Raw genomic sequence first — 27009 nt, 5'->3', positions numbered from 1 at the left:
CGTAGTACGTTTGCGAACTGCCCTAACTCTTTACAAACCACTTGCCCACAACCTAGCTGCCAACTCATCTACCTAGCTCAGTTTACCCAGCTTGCCTTCCTTGTGAGAAAAGGTTGTGCGAGATTCATCAAATACTTCAAAACAGAAAATCTACATAGGTTCAACAAAACCTGGTCAACTAACATTTTTCAGTTGGTCTTGTATTTTTCCCTTGAGATCTATGTAACCTATATTTCACTGTAGACTCTTTGGTACTAGAATACCACTTATCCCCTAGTTTGCCAGCACACATTGTAGAAAATTGGTCTCTTTGCAGCATAGCCATACATCTTTTTTCACGTTTAAAGAAAACCTTTTCCGTTTTGCCTGTTTTTTAACCTCTGGCATTCTTTTTCCACAGAAACTGACATGGCGATCGAACCAACATGACATTGATATCTGCAGAATGAAAGGCAAAAACGAGGTACATCTGCAAACAAATTGGCATTATTTTAAGTTCAGCAACTGTGTCACTCTGTGCCTGAGGGGCAGTGTCTTCCATTTTTATTATCTCTGAATTATATTGTCAAACATGATTTAGTGGCTGTCCATGTAATTGGTTTTGCAATTAATTATTTCTAGTTCACTGATCAAAACAGAGGCATCTCAAAATTCAGAGAAATTCAATTTTCTAATTCTATTACACATACTTCCGAGTCCGAATGACCTCACGTTGGGTAGCCGCTGAAGAGTGAGCCTGCATATCAATTTGCCTCTTTCTGTTCCGACACAAGGTGCTGAGTTCAAATGAAGTCTGGGACCAATGGGATACTGATCTGGGTCAGATTATCACATGTACACCAACTCTTAATTAACCCTGTAACTAGCTGCCGTCTATACTGACTAACAATTGGAAACGTTTGCATGGTAGTACAGAGCTTGGATATTGCTGAAAAAAGAGACATGTTGCTGAAGATTTTCACCTTGCACTCATCAGGACAAACACAAGAGTTCCAAATTTCAAATGATCACAATAATTTAATTATATTGATCATTTGAAATTTGGCATTCTTGCATTTATCCTGATGAGTGCAAGATGAAAAGCTTTGGCAACATGGTCTTTCTTTTGAGCAATATTCAAAACTGTATAGGTGCAAGGCTTATAAACGTGCAGCTCTGGCATGCTCCGTAAATAGCCAATCATGAAAAAATGCCAAAACAAAATATTGCAAATGCTAGAAATTGGCAATACAATCAGAGAATGCTGGAATAGCTCAGTGGAACAGCAGCATCCATGGAGAAGGGTAAGAAAGTTAACGTTTCAGGTTTCATGGCCCTGTGTCAGAATCAGAAGATTTTACAGATGAACAGCTTATCTGGAAACACATATTTCAAGTCCCAATGTTTATACCCCTCCAAAATGTGTTGTATACATCAGAGAAAACTCCAGTGTGCTTGTAATTTAATGACGATAATTGTAGGATTGAAATGCTCATGTTATTGTCCAAAGCTGCTAATGATACTGTATTTGAAGGTTAAGGTGGACGCCAAGTGCTGCTGAGTATATGCAAGGATTCAAGGTGAAGTTTTGTATGGCAGTGTGAGGTGATGAAATTTAAGAGGGAAAAGAAAAAACAGGAAGCTAAATTTCCATGAAAAGATACAGCAGCTAGCTTGAATCACCAGTATATGCCATGCTGTAGTTTTGTAATGGCTGTGGCAGTAATCATGGTTTGGGTTATCAAATTCACTCACTTGAAGTTAGAAGTAAAAAGGGAAGTCAGGTGGAACTTCATTTGAGGAATAATAAGCTGGTCGGACACATGAACAGAGAAGGTTATTGAATCAACCACTGTGAGGAGGTCCTAAAGATCAATAGGCCAGTTCCTGAAATGAGAAGAGATTGAGGGGGTTGGTGAATGAGTGAGGTTAAGTTCAATATTTGTTAGATCTAGCATTTTTTGATGTTTCTGAAAATTATGTTCTTTTGCGTGACAATAGGGCTTGTGATTCCTCACAATAATCCCCGAATTTAGATAAAAATTAAGGAAAATCAAGCTAGGAGCAAGCAGCTCAGTACTGCAAACTAGATTTTCCTCTGCTCTCCCCAGCCTGGCTGCTAGAAAATGACAGTGCAGGGAGTGTTCCTGGGAACTCCTCAAATTTACAGTCATCCACTGCAGCCTAGGGACTAAAACAATGTCAAACCTTCAGTCTCCGAGGATGTTCATTCCCTTTATGTGACCTGTTCCCTTCAGGTGCACTGGCAGGGAAGGATGAAATCCAGTCCTCATATTCATGACTGAAAATGGGGGAAAACAGCACTAGAAAGAGCCTACGAATGGCTTCCACTTGAGGGAAAATAAAGTAGCCCTAATGCTGCTTAAAATTGAGTCTTTCTCAGTTTCTAACAAGCAAGTGAGTAGTTTTGCAGCATGCAATTAATTATACAAAGCTTGGTGTGTCTGACAATGGATCACAGTCTCAGTTGCATGGAGTGTAGATGGAATATCTCTTCAGGAAATTACTTTAAAGATTTTAAATAAAACATTTCCAACAGTAAGAAGTGCTGCCAGGAAAGTAGGACGTTCTGTCTCAAATTTCTTTCTAAGTGTTAATTTAAAAGCAAAGTTGTCCATTCATTACTGCAGAACCCAACTGACCATTCTCCTTTTAAGAACCTTAACAATGAGCATCGGCGGGTTATTTGACCATGATTACATCACGTTTGGGCCTTTGCTCATCCAATATCCATGTTCCCAGCAAGGTTATTGGATAAGAATCAGGAACTGGAACTTGGCTGCTTTTTTTTCTCATCGGATCTGAGGGAGACTGAAGCTAGTTCCACAGCTCCGACTGTGATCAGCTGACCCAGTGCAAGAAAAGCATTGACCCTTGGGCGTTTGACTTTGGCTCAATACCACATAGGGTGTTTTGATAGTTATTCCTCTTGGGAAAGTCTTATAACCCTGAGATTTAAACAGTGAACCATAATAATACTTATATTTATAGAATGCATTTCACATTGAAATGTCTTGATGAGGTTTTACATAATTAATTATTATGTAGTCAAACAAAACAATCAGTTTTCACCAGCAATGTCCCAGAAGGAGCAATGGAATGAATAACCAATTAATCTGTTTTACAATGATAAGAGGAAGAAATATTAAGCAGGACCAACTCCCTGCTGTGCCTCTAATAATATATATTTTACTTCCACATAGAATGACCATAGGAATGACAGATGTCATGTATAAAGGACAACACCTTTCATAATGTCCCCAAACAACACTAGAGACTCAGCCTAGCTTTGTGAACTCAAGGCCTAGAGGGATTCACTACTACCTACTTTGAGACATGAATGCTACCAACTAAGCTGAGCTGACGCACTGCAAAAACAATATCTTGAAGGACATTTTAACATAATAAGATAAGAAAAAAGGATTTAGGTCAGACCACTTAACCTGTAAAGCCTGCTTCTTCTATATGCAATCATGGACCATATCCACCCGTCTAATCTTTGGGAAAGATCCGTATTATTACTGCCTGATCTCCCCCAAATTATTCAAACACCAACTAACAATATTAAGCCATTTCTACATTTCTGCTTTACAGCCAGTCGTCCTCCACAGATATCAAGACCATTGCAATCAAAGCCTGGCACAGTCCCAGCAGCATCAGTTCCCTTGGAATATTTGGTCATCTCCATCTGTATTTATCCCTATGACATCTAATTCACTTTCTAAACACATACAGGTTGGACGTCCAAAAGCTAGCTGTCTAAAAACTGGAACTATCTGAACACCACACATTTTTAAAAATCTTCCATTTGAATTTAAGTTAAATGAAATCTGGACTTATTGCCCAAATAAGGGGACAATTCGGCTAGGTGCTAGTTCTCGGTGGCGCAGCACTAGTTTTTGATTTTGCTGCTTTGTTTACAGCGGCACACCGATCTAGTTTTCACGCTCTCCCCATCCCCCGGATTCGGGTGTCCACAATCCAGGAAAATCTGAAATCCGGCGCCGTCTCAGTTCAGAGTGGCAGATTTTGGACGTCCAACCTACATGTATACAACACAGTTTTGCAGGTGTTAATCAGAAACACCAGAGGCGGAATTTTACAGCAGCTGGATTTTACGTTCCCGCCAAAGTCAGTGGGGTTTAGAATGGCTCGCTGCATTTTACGGCACCTTCCCTGCTGCGACAGAGCTCTTGATGAACATGAACCATATTTATACTCCACGGATAGAAAGTTCTTCTATAATCTAGCGTCTGTGATGTTTGCTTAAACCTATTTCTTCTACCTCTGTGTCATCTAGTTCTGGGTCCATTGTTTGAAAGCAAATAACCTGTTTAAGTCTGCAGAAAATGTTGTGTTTTCAGCATTTTCTGTTTTTCTTTTAAATTTCCAGGATCCCCAATGTTTTGATTTTGCTTGTACCTATATTCTCTCTGTCTTCAAGCATTTTAAGGTCTTGTATTCTGTCTCCCTTCAATCCTTTGTTCCTCAATGAATGAAACCTGCATCTGTCTTCTCAGCCCTATGTATTGGAATCACCCTTATCACATTATTGTTTGTGATGGAAAGTAATCATGTGAGGATTTGCTGAGAATGATCATATGATAACACTTGTTTATACATTTGACTGCTGTTCAACCGAGATTAAACTGAAGCATTGTGTAGCTAACAGATTGGAAAGGTGTATGTTTAGTAGAGTTTAAAGAGGAGCTGCTGGAAGGTCTTAAAAGTTGAACTTACATTACATAATGATTTCTTTTTGTTTCTAACCCTGCCGTGTGGACCTACTTCTTTGCTTTGTTGATCTCCTAATTGAAGGGCATAATTTTGGCCTTTCTTTATTCCTTTCTCTGTAGTTCATCATCATGTGTGTCCATTGTTTGGACCAACGGTTAAAAACAAAAACAATCACTGTTACTAACCACATTGCCCTCCATTGTGTTACTCTCAGAATTCCTGAGTGAAACATAAATGAGAGCGAAAACATTCAGCATTAAAAATTCACCAGAAATCATACCTAAAAGTGCTGCCATGATAGGACGCATAAACCCTGAAAGCGAAAGAAGACTTTTACAATTCTTGAATTATAGATAGCACTGAATGTCAGAGACCTTTAGGGCATCCATGTAACTTGTTTCTCTGTGCTGTATTTCTACCCAGATAAAATGTTCTACAAGATATTTTCCTTCCCTTTTGTCTGTAGTTTAGAAATTAGTGGTTTTATTCTGCAAAAATCTGTAGGATGATTCCCTCATAGACTTTCAGAATGACTGCTATAAAAAATAAATGGGAGATGTAATTGAAATGTACCTGCTGAGAATTAATGTATTTGTTGCATTTGAGATGGTGAAATAGTGTTTCTAAGCAGATATAGGAGCTTTTATTTCTGTACAAATTTACAAGATGCTTGGCTCCAAACCTTCAACAATTTAACAAACACTTGAGGCAGGAAGATAGTGACTGGGGTGGGTTACGTACCAGCCTCTCGTAGAAAAGAACGATCTAGCATGCATCAGACCATAAATTTACTTTTTCAATAAGCTTTCTCCCCACCATTTTAATGTGCTGGAGGATAGTTCCAGAGTTACTTGGAGCCCTCTAGAATCTCACCCAAGTTAAAGTTCTTCATCTGAAAGCCTAGGCAATAAATGCAGTGAGCTATGCAAATGTAGAAAGCATCACAGGCAAGCCTCATCCTGCTCTCACCCGACATGCGCAACCATATCCTAACTGATATTTCCTCTTCTGAACCAAGAAGTGCTAAAGCCATTTGTAACACCCAACCATTACAATTGCTGAGATCAGCAAACTCAACCCAAATCGCTGATTAAACCTAGGACCTTCCCCTCTGTACAGCACTGAGTTAATCCAGAGTCATTTAAAGATTTGTGGAGTAGGTCCCCCAATCACTCAATTCAATTGCTGAGCAGATGACCCTTAAAGACCCAGCGAATTCCAGCAAGTATGACTTGTCGAGTATACCCTCCCAACACAAACTAACCCAGTCTCTGTTTCTGTGCTGATCTATAACTTCCTTCCAACCTGTCTGTTCCTATCTGCAGAGTAAGGCCACTTAACTGAGGAATACAGTGGAAATGAAGGAAGTACAGTGTAGCTAATATCCACAAGTTATAAGAAGCAACCCCTACAATCAAGACTGCAGTTCCTTTCTTTTCACTGATTTCCTAATCCAGGCTGACGTCCCAGTGCAGTATTGAGCATGAGCTCCATTATTGAAGGTGCCATCTGTCAGATGACATTAAACCAATGACAATAAATGACAATAAACCAAGAGAGAGTCTACTGTCTCAGGTGAACCTAAAGGATTCCATGGCACTATTTTGAAATGGATTGGAGGGGGTTCTCCCTGGTGTCCTGGTCAATATTTATTCCTCAGTCAACATCACTAAGAAAATGATTATCTGGTCAGGATCACATTCCTTTTTGTGGGAACTGGCTGTGTGCAAATTGGCTGTCATGTTTCCTGCAGTAACGAATGACTACACTTCAAAAGTGCTCCTTTGGCTATGAAACACTTTGAGGTTGTGAAAGTGGAAACAGAAATGCAAGGCTTTCTTTCTTTTTTTTCTCTCAGATTTGGGGGTATTTCTGTAGACAGGAGCGGAAAGGACAGAGATATGGATTGGGTCAGCTACTGAGGCGAGTCGGGTTAGCCACTGAGTTTTAATGAGGATTGATCACACAGAGAAGCTGAAGAGTTGGATTAGGTGTGGTTGGGCTCAGTTGGGCAGAAAATCTGGATGAGTAAAAGGTTCATTCAGGCAGAGCAGCAGGTTAAGAATTTGCTTGACCACAGAGATTGAACTGACCAGTGAGGCTGAGTAAGCTGTTAGGACCAGGGGCTTGTTGCATGACACTGCTGATAGGTGCCTTGCTTTGGAACCTTAAACCAATCAAATTAATGATGAATCTAGAATTATACAGCACAGAAGGAGGCCATCTAGTCCATTGTTCCTGTGTCAGAAGCAAAACCTAATAGACCAGTAATATTGCTTACCCTACCTACTATTAGAATGAGAGATAGTAAATACACTTTCAGATATTTTTATGTGCTTATTTTTGATTTTACAGTATCCCACATTTGACATCAAGGCAGATATCTTCTAATTTTATTGAAAATTGTGGGAAGATTGAATGCCCAACAGGGGGTTTTAAGCAAGGTGCATCAAAATTGGTTTGAGTGGAAACAATAAGGTGTGTTTCAACTTCAACATCTGAGCACACAAGTGTAGTGCTCACCAGTATTGAAGGAGTGCTGCATGGTCAAAGGTCCTGTACTTTGATTAAGATGTTAAATGGGGACTGAGGGTGGAGCTTCATCCATTTGTTCCAGTGGGTCAGTTAAAAAAAAATCTTGCATTTATATACTGCCTTTCACCACCCCAGGGCCTCCAAAAGTGCTTTACAGCTAATGAAGTTCCTTTGAGGTTAGTACTGTTGTAATGTAGGCAGCCAATTTGCACATATAGCAAACTCCCTACAAACAGTGACATGACAATGACCAAATAATCTGTTTTCATGACATTGATTGAGGGATAAATCTTGGCCAGGACACCTGGGATAACTTCCCTGTTCTTCAAAACAGTGCCATGGGATCTTTTATGTTCACCTGAGAGGGCAAACAGGTTTAAAATCTCATCCAAAAGAGTGAGGGACTGTACTCAAGTCTCTGAAATGGGGCATGAACCCACACCCTTTTGACTCAGAGGCAAGCTACCAGAGCCACAGCTGGAATGAGTGAGATTCAAAGTAATAGCTGATAACCAACCAACTGAGCCACACAAACTTATTAATGTTCAAAGAAAGGTAATTAAAAGTTGAAGATTACGTGCCACTATTGCAAGAAGGGCAGAGAGGTTGTCCAGTTTCATGACTAACATTCATCCTTCATCCATCAAAAACAGACAAATTGGTGACTCTTTTCATTGCTATTCTTTTCAGCTGTGTACAAAATACTGTGTTTGCTGGCATGAGTGGCTGCATTTCAAAGCAATTTGTTTTATGTGAAACTCTTTGGAACATCTTGAAAGCTGTGATAAGACATAGAAATATAGAAGCAAGCTCTTTGTTTCTTTGTTTTCTCTCTACTCCCCCCTCCTTGTGTCTTGTCCATCTGTCAGACTTCAACTAAATCTTGGCGCTGAGAGGCACAATCACCAACTTTTTTTTCCCCATATTGCTGGGTGTTTGAAAGACAACCTGCTAAGACATCTTGTATCAGAACAGCTTTTGAATTTACAGTAGCGTTAAAATCTATCTTCCTATTGGAATGGGTCTCTTTTTCTTTTGATTCTTGTTTCATGGTGACAGGTGGAGTAATCGTTACAGTCAGTTACTAGACCTCACAACAGAATACGTCACTTCCCTTGTTATTTTTGTGAGCTCGCGTGAGTACTATACTCCATGCTTAGTGTTCCAATGACACAAAAATGTGACCTTGAAGTCATATTGCAGGATAGGCATATACATTGCTAACTTTACCGATTCCCTCCGTCACTAACTGTTTCCATTTTCCTAGCTCTGACCATCTCCTTTTCACCATGGATGTCCAATCCCTCTAAACTTTCATCCCTGAAAAAGATGGCCTGAGCTCTCTCTCCCTTGAAAAGAGACCAAACCAGTCTCCATCTATCACCATCGTCCTCCACATGGCTGAACTGGTTCTCACATTGGACAACTTCTCCTTCAACTCCACTCACTTCCTCCAAAAGGTTCTGCTATGGATGCCTGCGTGAATCCTAGCTATAATTTCCTTTATATGGGATATATGGAATGTTCTTTGTTCCAATCCTACCCCTCCTTCACCTCTTTGTCCAGTACATTGTTGACAGTATTGGTGCTATTTCCTGCTCTCATTCTGAATTGGAAAATTTAATCGAGCTCCCAGCTTCCACCCTTCTCTTGCCTTCACAGTTGGCGTGGGCAGGCAGGCAGGTGTGGGCAGCCCATTCTTTCAAGAAAGTTTTTAAAAGGATGGGAAAGAAGGGGATACTATTCTCAGGGGGGTACCCTTTGTGCATTAGAGGTAACCCCACCCCCCAAACATAGTACCCCCCTTCCTTTCTCCCTGCCTGCACTGCAAAACCTACCAGCCTCGAAACCCCCCCAAGGTGCCTGATCCCTCCCTGCCCAATACACCTGATTGACCTGAGTCCAGGATCTATTGGGGCCTTGCCTGCCTGCCATCCCAACAGCACCCACTATTGAGCTCCGTTCTGCCGGGACTGCAAGGGCTATTGGCCAATCAGATTGACTGACAGCTCCCAAGGGTGGGTCTTCCTCCCAGTGAGGGGTTAAAGTCCCACACTTCCATTGTTGTTGCTGCCCACAGCATGTTAGTGCTGCCAGGAGGACCTTTTTTTTCCTTTGGTAGGTTTCTGATCAACTTTTTAGTTGGGGTAGAGGGAGGGGCGAGCAACATGGCCTCCTGTAAAATCCAGCCCAGTGAGTGAGGAAATATTAAGGAGCAGAATTTTTTGCTCGTCAGGCAGGCGCGCACCCGACCCGAACGAGTGTAAAATGACTCGTGATGATATCAGGTGAGCATCCCAACGTCATCACACACTCACGCGATATTTCGGTCGGTGGGTGCACATGGGGGTTGGCAGCACACCCGCTGACAATTAAAAGGCCTATTAAGGCCATTAACAATCTTAATTGAATTAAACTTTTCGCTGCCCATCTAACCTTATGGTCGGTGGGAAGGCAAAAAGGCCAAGTGGGCTTTGCATTTTTTGTGAAACCTCATCCACGGGCAGGGTGAGGTTTCAATCCGTCATCAAAAAAATTTTTCACATTAATTTCTAACACGTCCCTGCTCATATGACACATGAGGGGACATGTTTTTTAACCTCTTAAAATATTTTGTATTTTCATCTCCTTGAGGCAGCTCTGTGCCTCAGGGAGTTTTTCCTGCACACACCCGCACACATGTGTTAAATTGAGTACTCGGCCTCCCCCAACCCCCCACACTGGCAGCACGGAAGCATGAGTTTCACGCTGGGCAAGCCTTAATTGGCCCGCCAGCATGAAATCGCCATCCGGCCCCGATCGTGGGTGGCGGGCGCCTTCCTGACCGCTCCCGCTCCGGCCCCGCCAAGCCTGCCCGACGAGGGCAAAATTCTGTCCAAGGGGTTTTCTATCTTTCAAAGTTGACAAATCACCAAACCCAGATGTCATGTATCCCAAGTTGCTAAGAGAAGCAAGGGAGGAAACCATAGAAGCTCAGATCATCATTTTTCAGTCCTCTCTGGCTAAAGGACTGCAGGACTGCTAACATTGTTGTTTAAAAAAGGAGGCAGGGATAGCCCGAATAATTAAAGGGCAGTCAGCCTAACCTCAGTGGTGAGCAAATTTTTGGAAAAAATTCTGAGGGACATCATAAATCATAATTTAGAAAGGAAGAAATTAATCAAGGACAATAAGCATGGATTCGTTAAGGCAAGGCTATATCTGACTAACCTGATGAAATATTTATAGATTCATAGACATATACAGCACAGAAGTAGGCCATTCGGCCCATCGTGTCCATGCCAGTCAACAAAGACCTTACTGCATTAATCCCATTTTCCAGTGCTTGGCCCACAACCCTGGAGGCTATGGCAACACAAATGAATATCTAAATACTTCTTAAATGTTACGAGAGCTTCTGACTCAACCACCCTTTCTGGCAGTGAGTTCCAGACTCCCACCACCCTCTGGGTGAAAAGATTTCTCCTCAACTCCCCTTTTATCCTTCTACCTCTTACCTTAAATCTAATCCTTATCCTTCTACTTATCTTAAATCTATGCCCCATGGTTATTGACCCCTCTACTAATGTAAAAAGTGCCTTCCTATCTACCCTATCTATGCCCCTCATAATCCTATACACCTCTATCTGGTCCCCTCTCAACCATCGCTGCTCCAAGGAAAACAACCCCAGCCTATCCTCATAGCTCAGACCCTCCAGCCCAGGCAGCATCCTGGTAAATCTCCTCTGCACCCTCTCTAGTGCAATCACATTCTTCCTACAATGTAGCGACCAGAACTGCATGCAGTACTCCAGTTGTGGCCTAACCAGCGTTATATACAGTTCCAGCATATCCTGCCTGAAGGGAATTTTGAAAGGAATAACAAGGACGGTTGATGCAGGTGATCCACTTGATGTGGCAAGTCTTTTGACAAGATCCCACATGAAAGACTGGGCAGAGCCCGTGGGATCCAAGGGCAAATAGTAAGTTGAGTCCGTAATTGGCTCAGTAGCCGGAAGAAAAGGGTAATGGTCAACAGGTCCTTTTGTAACTTGAAGGCTGTTTCCAGTGCAGTTTTGTCAGACTCAGAACCAGGTTCCTTGCTTTTCATGGTATGTATCAATGATTTAGACTTAAATTAAGGGCGCATAATTAAGAAATTTGCAGATGATACAACTGTCAGTCACAGGATTGATAGTAAGGAAGAAAGCTTTAAACTGCAGCAAAGTGGTAAATGGAATTCAATCCAGAGAAGTTTGTTAGAATGCATTTTGGGAGGGCAAACAAAGCAAGAGGATACACAATAAAATACCGAACACTGTAGATGAACAGAGGGACCTCAGAGTGCATGTCCACAGATCCCTGAATATAGCAGGACAGGTAGCTATGATGTTTAAGGAAGCATACGGGATATTTTTATTAGTCGAGGTAGAGAATAGATATAGGCCGGGAGTTTCCGGCCCTGTCACAGGTGGGACCTGCCGCGGGTGCGGCAGCGCCTCATCCAGAAGTCCATTGACTTGCAGCGGGACCGGGTGATCCCAGCGGCAGGCAGGTGCGGAAAATCCCACCCTAAATATAAGAGCGGGGAGGTTATGATAGAACTGTATAAAGCACTAGTTAGACCACTGCTAGAGTACTGCTTACAGTCTGGTCACCACCTTACAGGAAGATGTGATCACACTAGAGGCAGAACAGAGGAGATTTACAAGGATGTTGCCAGGAAAGGAGACTGATCACTATTAGGAAAGATTGGATAGGCTGGAGTTGTTCCCTTTGGAACAGAGGAAGCTGAAGAGGATTTCATTGGGATGTATAAAATTATGAGGAATCTAGATAGAGTGGCTATTACCCTTACTAGAGGGATCAATAATTAATGTGCAAAGATTTAAAGTAATTGTCAGGAAGATTAGAGGGGAGTTGAGGAGAAATGTTTTTATCCAGAAAGTGGTGGGAGTCTGGAACTCACTGCCTGAAAGAGTGGTAGAGGCAGAAACCCTCAAATCATTTAAAGAATACTTTGATATGCATTTGAAGTGCAATAACCTATAAGAGCGAAGGCCTCGACTCCCCCTCCTCCCCCTGCCCACACAGGTAGCACTTACCGTGCGCGCGTCACACTGGGTGGGCCTTAATTGGCCCGCCCACGTAAAATGGCAGCACGCAGCCGATCGCGGTCGGCAATCAGCTTCACGCCTGCCCGCACCCGCTCCCAATCGGCCCGCCTGACGGAGAGAAAATTCTCCCCGGTTATCTTTGGTTCACCATTGGTTTGTTGCCTAATTACAATTCTGTGAAACACCTTAGGATGTTTTACTAAGTTAAATAAATGCAATTTGCAGTTGTTGTTGTCATTGTATTCATATCCTCTGTATACTACAGAGCTCTTTAAGGTATTGATATGTAGAATCAAATCGAAATTTGGCCATGTCATTTCAATGACCATCAATATTCCAACTGTAGACTTCCAGTTGATTAGAAAAACAATTTTTCACAGCCAATGAAAATTTTATTTTCTAAACTTACCCAAAGTGGGGCAATTGCTGATGTTTGAATGGATTTGTTGCTATAATATTTGTATTTATTTCAGTGTCTAAGCACATGACCCCAAAGCAAACAGAACAGAAACAGTTTTACTGAAGCTTCTGGCAGTACAAAGGGTTAATATAGAGTCATAGAGTTTTACAGCATGGAAAGAGACCCTTCAGCCCATCGTGTCCACGCTGGTCATCAAGCCCCTATCTACTCTAATCCATTTTCCAGCACTTGGCCAGTAGACTTGATATGTATATTTTTTAATTAGGGAGAAGTTGCATCTTTTAAAAAGAAACAAATTATGAGGAGAGCAGATTGCTCAGACAGTGTTATAATTAGTCATTTCTTTTTCTACTTCCAGGCAGAATGTCGGAACTTTATCAAAGTACTTCTGAAGAGGAATAGCAGCACGCTTTTCATTTGTGGGACCAATGCTTATAATCCAGTGTGTGCGAATTACACAGTAAGTGACTGTTGCCTCCTGTAACATTCCTGTATGCATGTGCAGTGCTCATTAGTACGCGTCTTCTTTACAGCCTACACAAGAAGCCAGCTACTTAATGAGCTGGGGTTGTCAACTGAGAGATATTGACCCTGGCAGTCTATACAAGGGTTGGAAGCTTTGTAGGACTTGTAACATTTTGGTCATTTAGCTAAGGGGATGGATGTATAAATCTTGACCAAAAGAATCATAGAAGTTTCAGGACAGGAGGAGGCTGTTTGGCTCATTGCACCTTCACTAATACCTGAGAGATAAGTTCACTAGTGCAAGGTAAGGTATGCAGGATTCAGCAGGACCAGTTATAGACTTGAATTTGGGCCTTTACTCCACACAGTTTTGCGTCAAAGCCAGTCACTTTATATAAGGTGAGTACAGGGCTGGATTTTACCTGGTCTGTGGAGACAGGCTGAGTGGTGTGCAAACTGGTAAAATGGCAGCGAAAGACATTGCGAGGTGAAGAGGAGCCCGATGTCATCCTTTCGCCATGGCATATTATCAGCAGCGGGAACCTAAACAGCTCAGCTGCCCATCGATGGCCAATTGTTCCAATTAAGTGCTCAATTAAGGACAGCCTCCTTCCCCCACTGACATTTTACCTCATACCTTGGTGGCATCCTTTCAGTTTGCCAGACAGGTTCCTCTTTCATTGCTGCTGCATGGCCCGCAGAGGGGCTCATTGACAACAATGGCCAACTCCCCAGCTACTGCACCGCTGCTTGAAGACGCACCACCCGCTGATCGCCTGGGCCTGCCTACCCAGCTCATTGAAAGAAGTTTACTTTGGGGGCTTCCAGGATGCCTCCCCCTAAAGGCATCCCCCCCCACCCCCCCCCCCCACCCCCCCGCCCCCACCGCCGCCGCGCCCCCCCCCCCCCACCACCACCACCTTTATCTTGCAGCTGTGGTGGTGCTTATCTCTAATGGTGGTGCTGCTGAGCTGTCAGCCCTCTAATTGACCTGTCAGCTTTGGGAGGCAGGCTACCATTCTCAATCGGATGGCAGGCCGCAGAGGCAGAGTCTTAATTGGCCGCCTCTAGTAAAATACTGACCTAGGGTCCCGCTGTCTGCTGGTGCAGGGTCAGTTCCAACTTTCCGTCCTGATGGTGGGACCACTTAGCTTCCTGAGAAAGTTCAGCCCACAGTTACAGTGGTAGGCCAAGAAATAGCCCAAGTATGTGTGTTTCAAGAAAGCAAAAATGTCTAATGAAGCCCTCTATTAGTTGAACTAATGTATGGAACAGCCTAGTTTGGAGATAGTCCTGGTTCCCAATTAGTTTCCTATGGGTGAATGTTTAAATGTATAGCTTGTTTGTAACACTCATGTATGGTACCTAATGAAATCTGTCAAGTTGACCTGACCCTGGACCTCAAATCTTTGTTCCTTGTCAAATATTGTTACCGATTCACTGACCAGAGAAAATAATCTTTCACTGTTTACCATCTCAAACTCTTTCAGGATTTTGAATACTCCCACATTGGTCAATAATGTGCCTCAGCCCCAACCTCAAAAGGGAATCCGTGCATCTGACAGTATCATATTTTTCCATTTCCTCCAGAAGCTATGTCTAATAGGCTAGCTAGCTTTGAAACATTGATCCAGCTCAAATTCACTGTTTTCTCTGGTTTTCATGCTTCCCAGCAAAGAAAATGCAAGCCAATTAGGAAGCAGAGTTACCCTACTTTCCTAGGAAGCCTGTTAAAATTATAGAGCTGATAGAATTAAACATTATACATTCTTGGTTGTGCTGTATTTGCCCAATCACCCATTTTGTGAGCTGGACTTTTGACAGTCAAGATATTAACTACAGAGGGACTAACCAGTCAGAATGTGAGAGGACATCATATTCTAGGGTCAGTTTAATGACAACCCCATTTTTTGCTCTGCACAAAGAAAATGAATTATTGATTACAGAAACATTTGCTGTTGAGTAGAATTCTTATTTTTTACGAGATTTCATCTTTCCTGACTTATTTCAGTGTTTAAAGTGGGTCCCATATCCTTCCATTTTAATTCTGTATTCCTCTTAAATGAATCTTTCTGACATTTGTACTTTGCGATGAATAGACCTTTCCACATGACAAGAACAGAATTGATCTGTCCCTGTAACCTTTCCAACACATTCTTTTTTCTTTGTAGAAAAAATCTATTATCCGTGCAACACACCAATTTATTTGAACACCAACTCACTGGCAGGTTTTGGAACCACAGGGCCTTGCGTCTTTGGTTCAAATTTCACTAAAGCTTGACTTTGTTATTGTACATTTGTGTGCCCTCAGATACAATCAAGTAGGTGTTTATATTACTTGGTGGTACTTGATACATGGGGATCGAATTCTGATTGCTCTTTAATTCTGCATATTCTCATAGTATCTTCAACATCTCCAATCCTTTACATAGCCCAGAATGTTGTTGAAGGAATCAATTTTTTAACTATAAAGGAACTTAAAGAGATGTTGTGAAGTAATTTTATGAGTCATCCCTGCCACCAGGGAGCTTTGACTGCTGATGCTGCATAACAGATATTTGGGCAAATATTGATTTTACAGCCATTATAGTCATATAACCATGGGTCACACGCACTTGGATTTTTCAAGTGGAGGCCAGTGGGTGAGGTTAAGTGCCAGAAACAGGGACTCATAAAATCTTCCTCATATTTCCTCCAGTGTTATTCTGTTTTTGAACCTTCATCTTCAAGAAAGATAGAAACAGGAATAGACTGAACTATTCCAATGTACTCCTGACTGATCTTGCACATTCCACCCTCCATAAACTTTAGGTCATCCAAAATACTGCTTCTTTAAAAAATTATTTTTTCATGGGATGTGGGCATCGCTGGCAAGGGCAATATTTGTGGCCCATTCCTAATTGCCCTGCTAGGCCATTTCTGAGGGCAGTTAAGTGCCAGCCATGATGATGTGGGTCTGCAGTCACATGTAGGCCAGATCACGTAAGGAGGGAAGATTTCATCCTCAAAGGGTGTTAGCGAACCAGATGGGCTTTTATGACAATTGATCACCACTGAGACTAGCTTTCAATTCCAGATTTCATGGGCTGAATTTTCCCCCGATCGGGAAGGTACGCGCCCGACCCGATTGGGCGTGAAGTCGCGTGAGATGATGTCGGACAAGCGTCCCGACGTCATCTGGCACTTGCGCGATATTTTGATCAGCGGGCGCGGGTGGGTGTCGGAGCCGCGCCCGCCATCAATTAAATGGCCACTTAAGGCCATTAAAAAGGCAGTTGACCAAGATTTCATGTTGCCTGTGCAATGAGAGCAAAATCGCACGGGTAAAACAGGCAGGTGAGCAGCTGACATTTTGCAAAACCTCATCCAAGGGCGGGATAAAAACGGTCAGCAGCTTTGCTATTGTGAGTAGTGAGGAGCTTTGGAGATAGTTCACTGCTGGTTGCTTATTGGTACTTGGCTGCTTCATCTCTGTTCTGGGCTTCATTGTTAGCATTTCCAGGCTGCATGTGAAGACTCATTGGTGTCTCCAAGGCCCCCGGAGGATTTTGACCATGTGGACCCTTCCAGGTATCAGACAGCCTTCTGTTACTCTGGTAATGGGGATTATGGTCTCTGCTGGAGGCACCTCCTCCTCTGAGGAAGAGAGGGGCAGAAGGGAGATATGGCCAGGTGTCCCTATGCAACTTCCAGGGGAGGCACGAGTTGGAGGAGAGGCGCAGGCACAAGGAGCGCAGGGCCAGCAGGTAAACCAGGGTGGAAGGGGCTGTAGAAGACGCCACTATCCTGCTGCCAGTTTACAGGCGGCAATGCAACTACCTCAACATGTCCAAGATGCAAAGCTGAAGGAGGCTCCGCCTTTCGAGGGAGACTGTGGCCTCCATTTGTCAGATGATTGGGCCTGAGATCATCTCGACCTTTGTGTGTGGACAGCCCATGCCAGTGGCTCTGAAGGTCACAGTGGCCCTCAACTTCTATGCCTTTGAGTCTTTCCAGGAGTCAGTGGGGGATCTTTGTGCAGTGTCCCAATCAGCTGTCCATAGTTGCATCAAGCTGGTGACAGAAGCTCTGTTCAGGCAGGTCATCACATTTATTCATTTCCATACCGACGAGGCCAGCCAGGCTGATTGAGCCAGAGGTTTGCAGTGATTGCAGTGTTCATTCACATCCAGGGTGCAATCATCTGCACACATGTGGCCATCAGGGCGCCAGCGGGTCAGCCGGATGCCTTTGTCAACGGGAAGGGATTCCACTCCATGATAGTTTGTGACCACAAGACACACGTTCTGCAAGTCTGTGCAAGGTACCCTGGCAGCTCCCATGACGCTAACATCCTCAGACACTCCCAGGTGCCAAGGCTCTTCAGCTCTCCAGCTCAGCTGAATGGATGGCTGCTGGGTGACAAGGCACAAGACGCCTCTCCACCACCCAAGAAAAGAGGCAGAGCAACATTACAATAGGAACCACAGCTCCACAAGGCCAGTGATAGAGAGGACCATAGATCTTCTGAAGACTCGCTTCCGATGCCTGGACCATTCAGGGGGCGCACTACAATACCCCCCAGAGCTGGTGTCACTGATAGTGGTTCCATGCTGCGCTCTCCACAATCTGGCGTCGGTAAGGGGGTATCCACTGGAGGGAGAGGAGCTTGAGGCAGCTGCACAGGCCACAGAGGATGAATCCTGGAGTGAGTCAGAAGAGCACGGTGAGGAGAACACTCAGGATGTGGAGGCAGACCTCGATAATCTCCAGGGAGGCAGGTACACCAGGGACAGCTTGATCCAATCCTGCTTCAGCTAGGCTGCCAAAGATCCGCTCCCACCTCATGCCAGGGCTGCCGCCTCCATCCTGGATGTCCGAAATGCACCTGTTATGTAAACCCAAAGTCCACTCAGTGCCTGTGCAATAAAGTTTAGAGCCACTCATGCCCAGCATTACATAATGGCGTACCCTGCACCAAAAATAAAAGATGAAGCATACTCAGGCCATCACAACAAAAGCAAATTTAATGTTATTGTCACATTCAAATCACATTGACCTGACCATTACTGGTGTTGATGTCCACACCAGTAGACGTATTAACCAAACATAACTGAACAGAAGATCACCCATGAACAATCCCTCTTGTGCTCATGGTGTCTTAAACCTATGTTTGCAATTGCTACATCATGGTGCCACCCCCACCCCCTCACTGGGAGTGGCATTGGAGACAGCCTGCTGACTCTGCTGTCCTGTTGGCCCTGCTGACCTGTTGGCCCTGCTGACCTTGGCGGTCGTCCTCTGGCCAGTGGAGGCTGTGCTGGCCCCACCTGGGACGGAGCGGCCAGTGCCACGGCTGGCATCTCCCCAGTCATTGCAGCCTCATCAGATGTCACGGTCACTGGCAGAGGGGCGGAGGAGCTGCCGCCGTTGTCTGGAGCGCCCTGAGAGAAGCCCATAGACATGACAAGCAGCTTGTGCGCCAACATGAGGTCGCTCTGGACCTCCATGCTCACCACTGATGGATGAGCACCTGGCTGAGATACTGGGTGCCTCATCCATCTCCCACACTGGCACTCACCACCTGAGGTCATAACCTGTGTGAGGGCTTGCAGGTCCGAGCACAACCCCAGGAATCCCTGATTCTGTTCCTGGAGCTGCCTCTCCATGAGAGTCACCACTCTGTCAATAGAGGAGGCCGTGTGCTCAGCCATGAAGGTTATGCTCATAATGGACTCCTCCACAACAGAGACCGTGGCATGCAAGCCCTCATGGAGCTCCGCCAGATCCTCCCGCACATCATGCTGGATGTCCAGCATCTGCCGCCTAATGAATGACTGCAGAGGGACATCATCTGCCTTTGGCCAATAATCGTCTTGGTCTCCAGCAGTCCTCTGACTGCCGGCGCTCTGGTCACTCTCTGCCTCTGTATGCACCTCAGGTGAGTGTGAAGTGCCCTCACCAATGTGCACCGACAATGTAGCCGTCGATCTAATGCCCACTGAGGTGCTGGTATTTGCGCAGGTGCCTTGTTCAGAGTGCGGGTGTGACGCAGGTGCAGGTGAAGCCTGGCGGTCCTCTGGATTCAGGGGTGGCCCTTCGGGGTCCTGAGAATGAGTGTGTGCTGGCAAATCTAAGGGAGAACAAGGACATGTCATTAGTTACAGTCACCACACTGTCACTGTGCATACCAGGCACCCTGGTGAGACAATGGAGACCTGCATCACGGTGCCATCATCTTTCAATGATCAATGGGGACTTTGAGGCACCATCAATTAAGAGACTGCACTAGAATGGTTGCACAAACCAAAACTCTCACCTCTGTGCACTGCACTCTTACCTTCTTCTGACACCCCCACCTCTCCATGACTGGTTGCACGGGGAACGTGCCGGCTCTCTAGCTCCAGGGCATCCTGCTCAAACCTGGTCAACAGCAGCAGGTTCTGTGGCGCTCCACCTGTCCGTGACCTCTCCAATTGGTTAAGGCTTGCCTTCCCCTGAAAGGACAGAGGAGCATTGATTAGTCCACTCTCTACCTGCAGCGCCATTGCAGCCTGGCCGACCCCGCCTGAGGAGCACCTCACAGGGCATATCCAAGCCGTGGCCCTCAAGCCACAAGGCACTCAGTCCAAGCAGCCAGGGCTCACCCCCTTGGCCAGCTCCGGTGTCGTTGACAGTTAGCACTCAGACTCTAACACCCCTGACCTCCACAGATCCAGCCCTTAACACTTCGCCACACTGATCCATGCCAACATGGTACTCACCCTTCCTGAGCGCAGCAGGTCATTGAGCCTCTTACAGCACTGCACCCATGTGCGCCGCACCACGTCATGGCTGCTGACCTGGGCTGCCACCTCTGCTCAGGCTTTCTTCGTCAGGTGTGGTGGCCTCCTCCTTCCATCCCTTGGTATAAGGATGTCCCTCCTGGCAGCCACCTCCTCCAGGAGTACAGCGAGTTACTTGTCCAAAAAGTGCTGGGGGAGGTGGTGGTGCCAAGTGCCCACCCGACCTGCCCTCCTGCCTGGCTTATCCAGAAACTGCTGAGGCCATAAAAGCCCCGTCTCCGTAATGCAGACTGTACGCTTCTTCACCGGCAGCCTTCAAGGCTTCAATTGGCTGCCAGGTCGCCATTGGACCTGTGCACGACAAGCCCCCGCCCCTGCCCAGCCCTTCCCGACCATTGGGAAGCTGCATTTCATGCTGGGCAGGCCTTAATAGGCCAGCCAGTGTGAAATCGCAGTCGCGGGTCAATCGCGGACAGGGGGAAGTTTCCCAGCCGCTCCCGGGCCTGCAGATCATGCCCCCCCACCGCCGAGCTGAAAATTCAGCCTTATGAATTGAATTTAAATTCCACCAGCTGACGTGGAGGGAGTTGAACCCAGATGATTAGCCTGGGCCTCTAGATTACCAAACCAGTGAAATTCCCACTACATCACCATCGCCACCTGCTACCTGTGTCTTAACACACAGTAAGTCCTATTCCCCTATCACCCCTCTGTTCTCACTGACCTATATTGGCTCCTGGTCAAGCAACATCTTGATTTTAAAATTCTCATCCTTGCTATCAAATCCCTCCATGGCCTCCTCCCTCTCTATCGCTATAATCACCTCCAACCCCACAACCCTCTGAGATACCAACGTACCTCTATTTCTAGCCCCAATTAAAATTCCTCCACCATTGATGGCTGTGCCATCAGTTGTCAAGGCCCTAAGCTCTGGAATTCCCTCCCTATACCTCTCCGCCTCGCTACCTCACTTGCCTCCTTTAAGATACTTCATAAAACCTTCCTCTTTGACAAGGCTTTTGGCCATCTGACCTGACGTGTCATGTTTTGTAATGCTCCTGTGAAATGCCTTGGATCATTTCATTATGTTATCAGTGCTATATAAAGATATGTTGTTGTTGTCAGACATTTAGCCACTTGAGTGAGTTATGTCATGTCTGACCTGGATCTTAACTCCAGCCACCTGCCTTGGTTCCCTTGGCTTAATCCCGTCACTTAACAAAAATCTATCAATTGCTGTTTTGAAATATTCAATTGACCTAATCTCAACCGCTCTTTGGGAAGAGAGTTCCAGATTTGATAGAGGTATTCAAAATCATGAGCCGTTTTGATAAAGTAAATAAGGAGAAATTGTTTCTATTAGTAGGTTAGTTATCTGAGAGTACAGATGTTAGGTGATAGGCGAAACAACCAGGCTTCTGTTTCTCCAGCATATTGTGATCTGGAATACATTGCCTGAAATGGTGGCAGAAACAGATTCAATGGTAGCTTTCAAAAGGAAATGGATTTAATACTTGAAGAGAAAAGGATTTAAAGGGCAATGGGGAAAAAGCAGGGGAGTGGGACTAATTGGATAGCCCTTTCAAAGAGCCAGCACAGGTACAGTGGGCTGAATGGCCTCCATCTGTACTGTATCATTCCATGATTTCTACTATCCGTTGCGCAAAGAACTGCTTCCTGACATAATACTTGAATGGTCTAACTCTAATTTTAATGTTATGCCCCTTCTGCTGGAGTCTCCGACCAAAGAAGATAGTTTCTCTCCATGTAACCGATCAACTCCCTTTATGAACTTCAACACCTTTTAATCTCCTGTATTCAAGCGGGGGAAAGCCTAGTCTATGCAACCTGCCCTTGCAATATAACCCATTTAGACCCTGTATCATTCTAGTGAATCTACACTACACCCTCTTGAAGGCCAGTAGAGTCAGCCTGAGGTCCAGTGCCCAGAACTGAATCGAGTACACTGGGTACGACCTCACCAGAGCTCTGTACAGCTGCAACGTAACTTCTACACTTCTGTACTTCTACCCATAAATCCAACAATCTATTAGCCTTTTCAAATATTTTTGTCCCTTCTGAGGGTATTGACTTGTACCAGGTATAATTCCACATGCACTGCCATCTCTCTGGTACCTCAAGTGAACAGTCTTCATCAGTGAACCTGTGCGGGATATTTGACTTTGGAAGTAATTGCACTAAGCCCAATCCTATTCTCACTCTCTAGAAACACATATCTAATTGCATTCATGTATAGTATGCATTTCCTTGGTCTCCCTTACTTCTTATTCCACAAGCTTATTGTCCTTTGCGTGAAAAGTTCCTCTTACTCCTAATTTTCAACTACATTTCGCCTTGAACAATAGGGTACATTTTACAGTTTAGCACTCCCAACATGGACATCCAGCAAGCCAATTCATAATTTGTACAGTTCCCCATCCAATTATAGATGGCAAAGCATGCAACCCCTGGGTTGAGCTGTCTGGCTGATATCACATCACATGAAGCCAGAATTGTCAAATGTACCCCAGTATGCCACCATTAGTCTTGTCAAATTCCTTCACAACCTTGAGTGCACATGATCTTTTTGTTATGTCCTCTAGAACTCCAGAGGAGTGCTCAGCTTACCATAAAATGGCCTGCACTTAGAGTTTTCTTTGCTGCCAAACTCATATCTGACTGTCCTCTATTGCCACCTGCAATTGGCAGGAGTTGGCTGTCCAACTTATTGTCTTATAACATATTACAGCCTTTTACTATCTATTGAATTCTTTTTTGGGGTTTGAAAGGTTTGTTGTCTGTTTCAGTTAGGGAGTAAGGAAGCGAATTCCTCAAATTGCCATTTGATATTCTCTTTTGCTGTTGAGTCTACTGGTGTACACAAATGTATTTCAGTATGCTGGTTGGTTGGCTGAGCTGTTCGAGGCATTTGCTTAGAAAAAAGAAATGAGGCTGATAATGGGACGAAAGAGCTGATTGTAACTCAGGGCTATATCAATGCATGGGGACCCAGAAATCACAAAGAAAGTGAGGCTTGGTCGATTATAACAAAGTCTCATGATACCCATGTTGTCTACTTGGATCACTGTTATTTTCAATGTGATTAAAATCTATTTTTCACACTAATTATCACAGAGTAAACAAAACTAGGGTTAGAATTTACGAAATGAATTAAGTGCCTCTGATAGATGGCAATCCACAATCTGTTGTGTTACTGAGCCATACAGATCAAGAATATACAGCGTCAATGCCCCCTGTGTGCCAACATGGCTGGGGCAGCACTCTAATTGGCCTCAGGACCTGTAGATTAAGGAGAGCAAAATCACTCAGGGAGCATGCTCCTGATTGCTGTTCAATAACAACGGTGGAAAAGTGTGTACATGTGGATTCTTGGTCAGGATAGGATTGGATATGGTCTTAATGCAGTGTCACACTGGGCTTGCAATGTGACTGTGACAGGGCTACCAACAGAAGTGTACTGTAATTAACAAGATTTAACATTCTTGAGAGATGAGGGAAATAATTGGGCAAAAAGAAGCATACAGTCACCAGGCTCTGTCAGTGTACATTATGTAAGTAAATATATGTACTTCATTTAATTGCATCTTACGCAAGTGACTTAATGTGTTGGTCAGTCTATTTAAGTCAGTATCAAAGGGAAATGGAGATTGGTCAAGACGGTACAGAGACTAACCCTATGAAGTCTGACTTTGGGGGAAATGTAGGAGTATGTTTATGGTTGGGTTAAATATAGGGCTGGGGAGCTGTAGAGTAAAGGATTAACATCAGGAGCACCTGATACTGATGTAACTGCGCTGCAATGCAACGTGACTAAGAGACAGATCTGGTGGGAAGCAGTACAACCTTATGAAGAGTTCTGAGATGTATATAGACCTGTAAATAAATGAGAATGGGCTTTATGAATTACTGCCTACAGTATTATTTTCAGGGTAACAGGCAAATCCAAAAGAAACCCATCTAGACCCTACCTGGAACAAGGTACTGCTAGGATTCTTTGAGTGAGCAGATCATTAGGAAATGGGCTCAGGTTTCCTGGTATCTCCTCATTTTTCACTGGCACATCACCTGTTCTGATCTTGGGTGTTGCTTTATCTAACCTTTGCATTTTCTGCTATCAGTCTGGGCTGGCCAAGTGCATAACAGTAAATAAATATTACTTCCAATGCATTCCCTTTGTCAGGAGGCTATGCCCCTTTATTTTTGAAAAAATGATTTTCAAACTTTCAAATGTTGCAATTTGAAATAAGACAGAACAAACTACTTAAAAATGCAACGTCACCTTCCAAGGTAAAGATGGAAAAACAAACAAGCCAGTGGCCCTTTGAAACTTATTGCTGTCTAAGGAAGAGATGTTAAAATGTAAAGTGCTGGATATTGAAACAATGGCTGCCACAAACAGACCCACCCAAAATCCCTTGGAAGTACAATGGGTGAAGTATAACAGGCCAGGCTGCAAACATTGCAGAGAGATTGCATGTGACACAGGGAGTGTCGGGAAAGGCTGTAGCAGAGAAAACAGGCTAAAAAGCTGTGCTCGCTCCCTCTCTCTCTTTTGGAAAAGTGTGTGCCACTCAGTTCGATAAGTCAACTATCAGAAACCTACCAACGAACTGAGATCTGGTAATAATTGCAACATCTTCTACATCTGACCACATCCAAGAAACCAGCTAACCCAAATTGGCCACATCGTTTAAAATCTACACCTCAAGGAAAATTAAAGGACACTTAACCATATATTCTTTTACCATTTTTAATTCTCTTGTTTGTGCTACTTGTGTGTGTATGTGTGTGTGTGGTGTGTGATGTCACGTTTTTATTAGTTTTCTCGTGTTTAGTGGTGAATAAATTTTCTCTTTCATTAACTCAAGAAAACCTTGTTTGATTGGCTCCTTGTTGCTCATTGCATAAATAGTTAAATAAATTTTGATTTGAAAAAGGCATATCCTCATGAAAAAGAAGCATAAACCTTTGTTGTAACCAACCGAGGAAGTTGAATCTATGGGCGTCAGTTCACTCCATCTGGTCACCTGGTCATAATAAAACTGGGAGCTCCTATCTTGAAGTTGTTCCCACAAACTGATGACAGAATTAGAGTAAATTGTTCCTTCAAAAACAATTTAAAAACTGCAAAATGTTTTCTTGAGTCTGTAATACTGGAGTGCTAAAATGTCCACATTCGATGTCAATGCTTTCGTGGAGCCAAGATGCGATTACCGGCGAGAAGTTAAGGGCACTGTCCTTGGAAGAATTAAAAGCTGTGACTAGGTACTTAGAGGTGGAGCTCTGCCCGAAAGCCAGTAAAACTGAAGTTTTAAAACAGATGGCGAAGCAGCTAGAGGTAGAAATTGAGGACACTGAAACAGATAAATTAGAGGCAGGAAAATTATGATTAGAGCAGCAGAAGTTGGAACTGGAATTTCAGGAAAGGGAAAAAGAGAGAGAGAGATACAAGAATGGAAGGAAGGGAGAGAATGCCAGGAAAGGGAGAGAGAAAAAGATTTTAGATTAAATACAGCTCAAGCTGAAAAGGGAGGATCCCCCTCTGTCTATTGAAGACAACCCTAGCTCAGATTTAAGGGCTGGGGTATTTAAGCTTGCCCATTTAATCTCTAAATTTGATGAAGAAGAGATGGATGCATTCCTTACCTCTTTCAAAAGGGTAGCCCAGCAGTTAAAATGGCCAGCCCAACACTGGTCCCTGCTGTTGCAGAGTAAGCTGACAGGAAAAGCTCATGAGGGATGCCTCTTGCCTGAGGAAATTGCAACAAGATTTGAGGCAGCAAAAAGATCTATTTTAAGTGCATACCAGTTAGTGCCAGATGTACCTGGAATTTGAATGGCTTAAGCAGCTTGCTTTTGACCAGTGGGTACGGACACTTAAAATTGAGGCCACTTACAAAAACCCTCCATGAAATAATTCTCCTCAAGGAGCTCAAAAACTCCATACCCTTCCTGATAAGAACACGCATAGAGGAACAGAGAGTAACAGGGGCCAGACAGGCAGCAACCCTGGCTGATGATTATGAAATCATCCACAAAACCTCATCCCAAAGGAAACCCTTCCCCAACCAACTAAGAAGGATAGAAGGTGGGAGAGTGATGGGAATCTGAGCACTCAAGGGAGAGAAGGGACAGCTGGAAACACAGAGGACCCCCTCAGATCAGAAAGGATGATGCTGAGAAGAGGAGTGATGCCAAGAAGCCCATGGCCAACATTTTCTCCCCATTGGGGGGGAAGTGCGGGAGCAGGCGTAGGCGGGCGGGCCTCCGGGGACGAGCCCCCATTCTACATGCACTATGCGCTCCCTGTGCTGGCGACCGGGGGATTCCCTCAGGCGGGACTGCACTCTTTTGCGCATGCGCGTGAAAGACCGCACTCATCTCCCTGAGGCAAAGTGCTGCCTCAGGGAGATCAGCTCCGATGTAGAAGTTGAATTTCAGGTAATTGAACATTTTCCCTGTCATGTACCCTCAAGTGACACTGCCACAATAGCTGGGACATGTCCATAACTTTTATTGAAACATTTGTTAAAGTTTTAAAAACCCTCATGAAACCTCCTCCCGCCCATGGATGAGGTTTCATGCTTTTTTCCGAGGCCCGCCTGGGCTCCCGGCCTGCCCGCCAACCCTAAGGTTGGACAGGCAGGTCCATCAATCAGGTTAATGAGTTTTTTAATGGCCTTAATAGGCCATTGACCACTCGGCTGCGCGCCTGCAGAACTGAAAATCTAAATGATGCGGGGTGACATTGGAACGCACGCCCGACATATCCCCGCTTCATTTACACGTCGACGAGCAGAGACCGGATAAACCTGCCCCATGTGTTTCAACTGCTGCAAAGTAGGATGCCTCTGTGCTGATTGCTGGAGGTTACGAGAAAAACTCGAGGGATTTGTTTGGGTACACAAACCCTGCATAGAAAATGAGAGTCAGACAGAGAGCATAGCAGACCAGGCTATGGCTCTGACTG

General features: G+C 44.4%; 1 protein-coding gene across 5 annotated transcripts in view; it reads left to right on the top strand.

Moving 5' to 3' along the window:
- Positions 1-27009, top strand: part of sema6bb (sema domain, transmembrane domain (TM), and cytoplasmic domain, (semaphorin) 6Bb) — a 584175-nt gene that overhangs the window by 398104 nt on the left and 159062 nt on the right. For all 5 annotated transcript variants that reach the window (XM_078555703.1, XM_078555699.1, XM_078555702.1 and 2 more), the window contains 2 exons: positions 401-463; positions 13148-13249. In XM_078555703.1, coding sequence (XP_078411829.1) covers positions 401-463; positions 13148-13249 — 165 coding nt within the window. The remainder of the gene's footprint in view (positions 1-400; positions 464-13147; positions 13250-27009) is intronic.

Source organism: Cetorhinus maximus, chromosome 13, assembly GCF_964194155.1.
Source record: "Cetorhinus maximus chromosome 13, sCetMax3.hap1.1, whole genome shotgun sequence".
In the NCBI taxonomy this organism is placed as follows: Eukaryota; Metazoa; Chordata; class Chondrichthyes; order Lamniformes; family Cetorhinidae; genus Cetorhinus; species Cetorhinus maximus.
The sequence above is the reverse complement of the archived record's forward strand: the minus strand, read 5'-3'. Positions and strand labels throughout refer to the sequence as shown.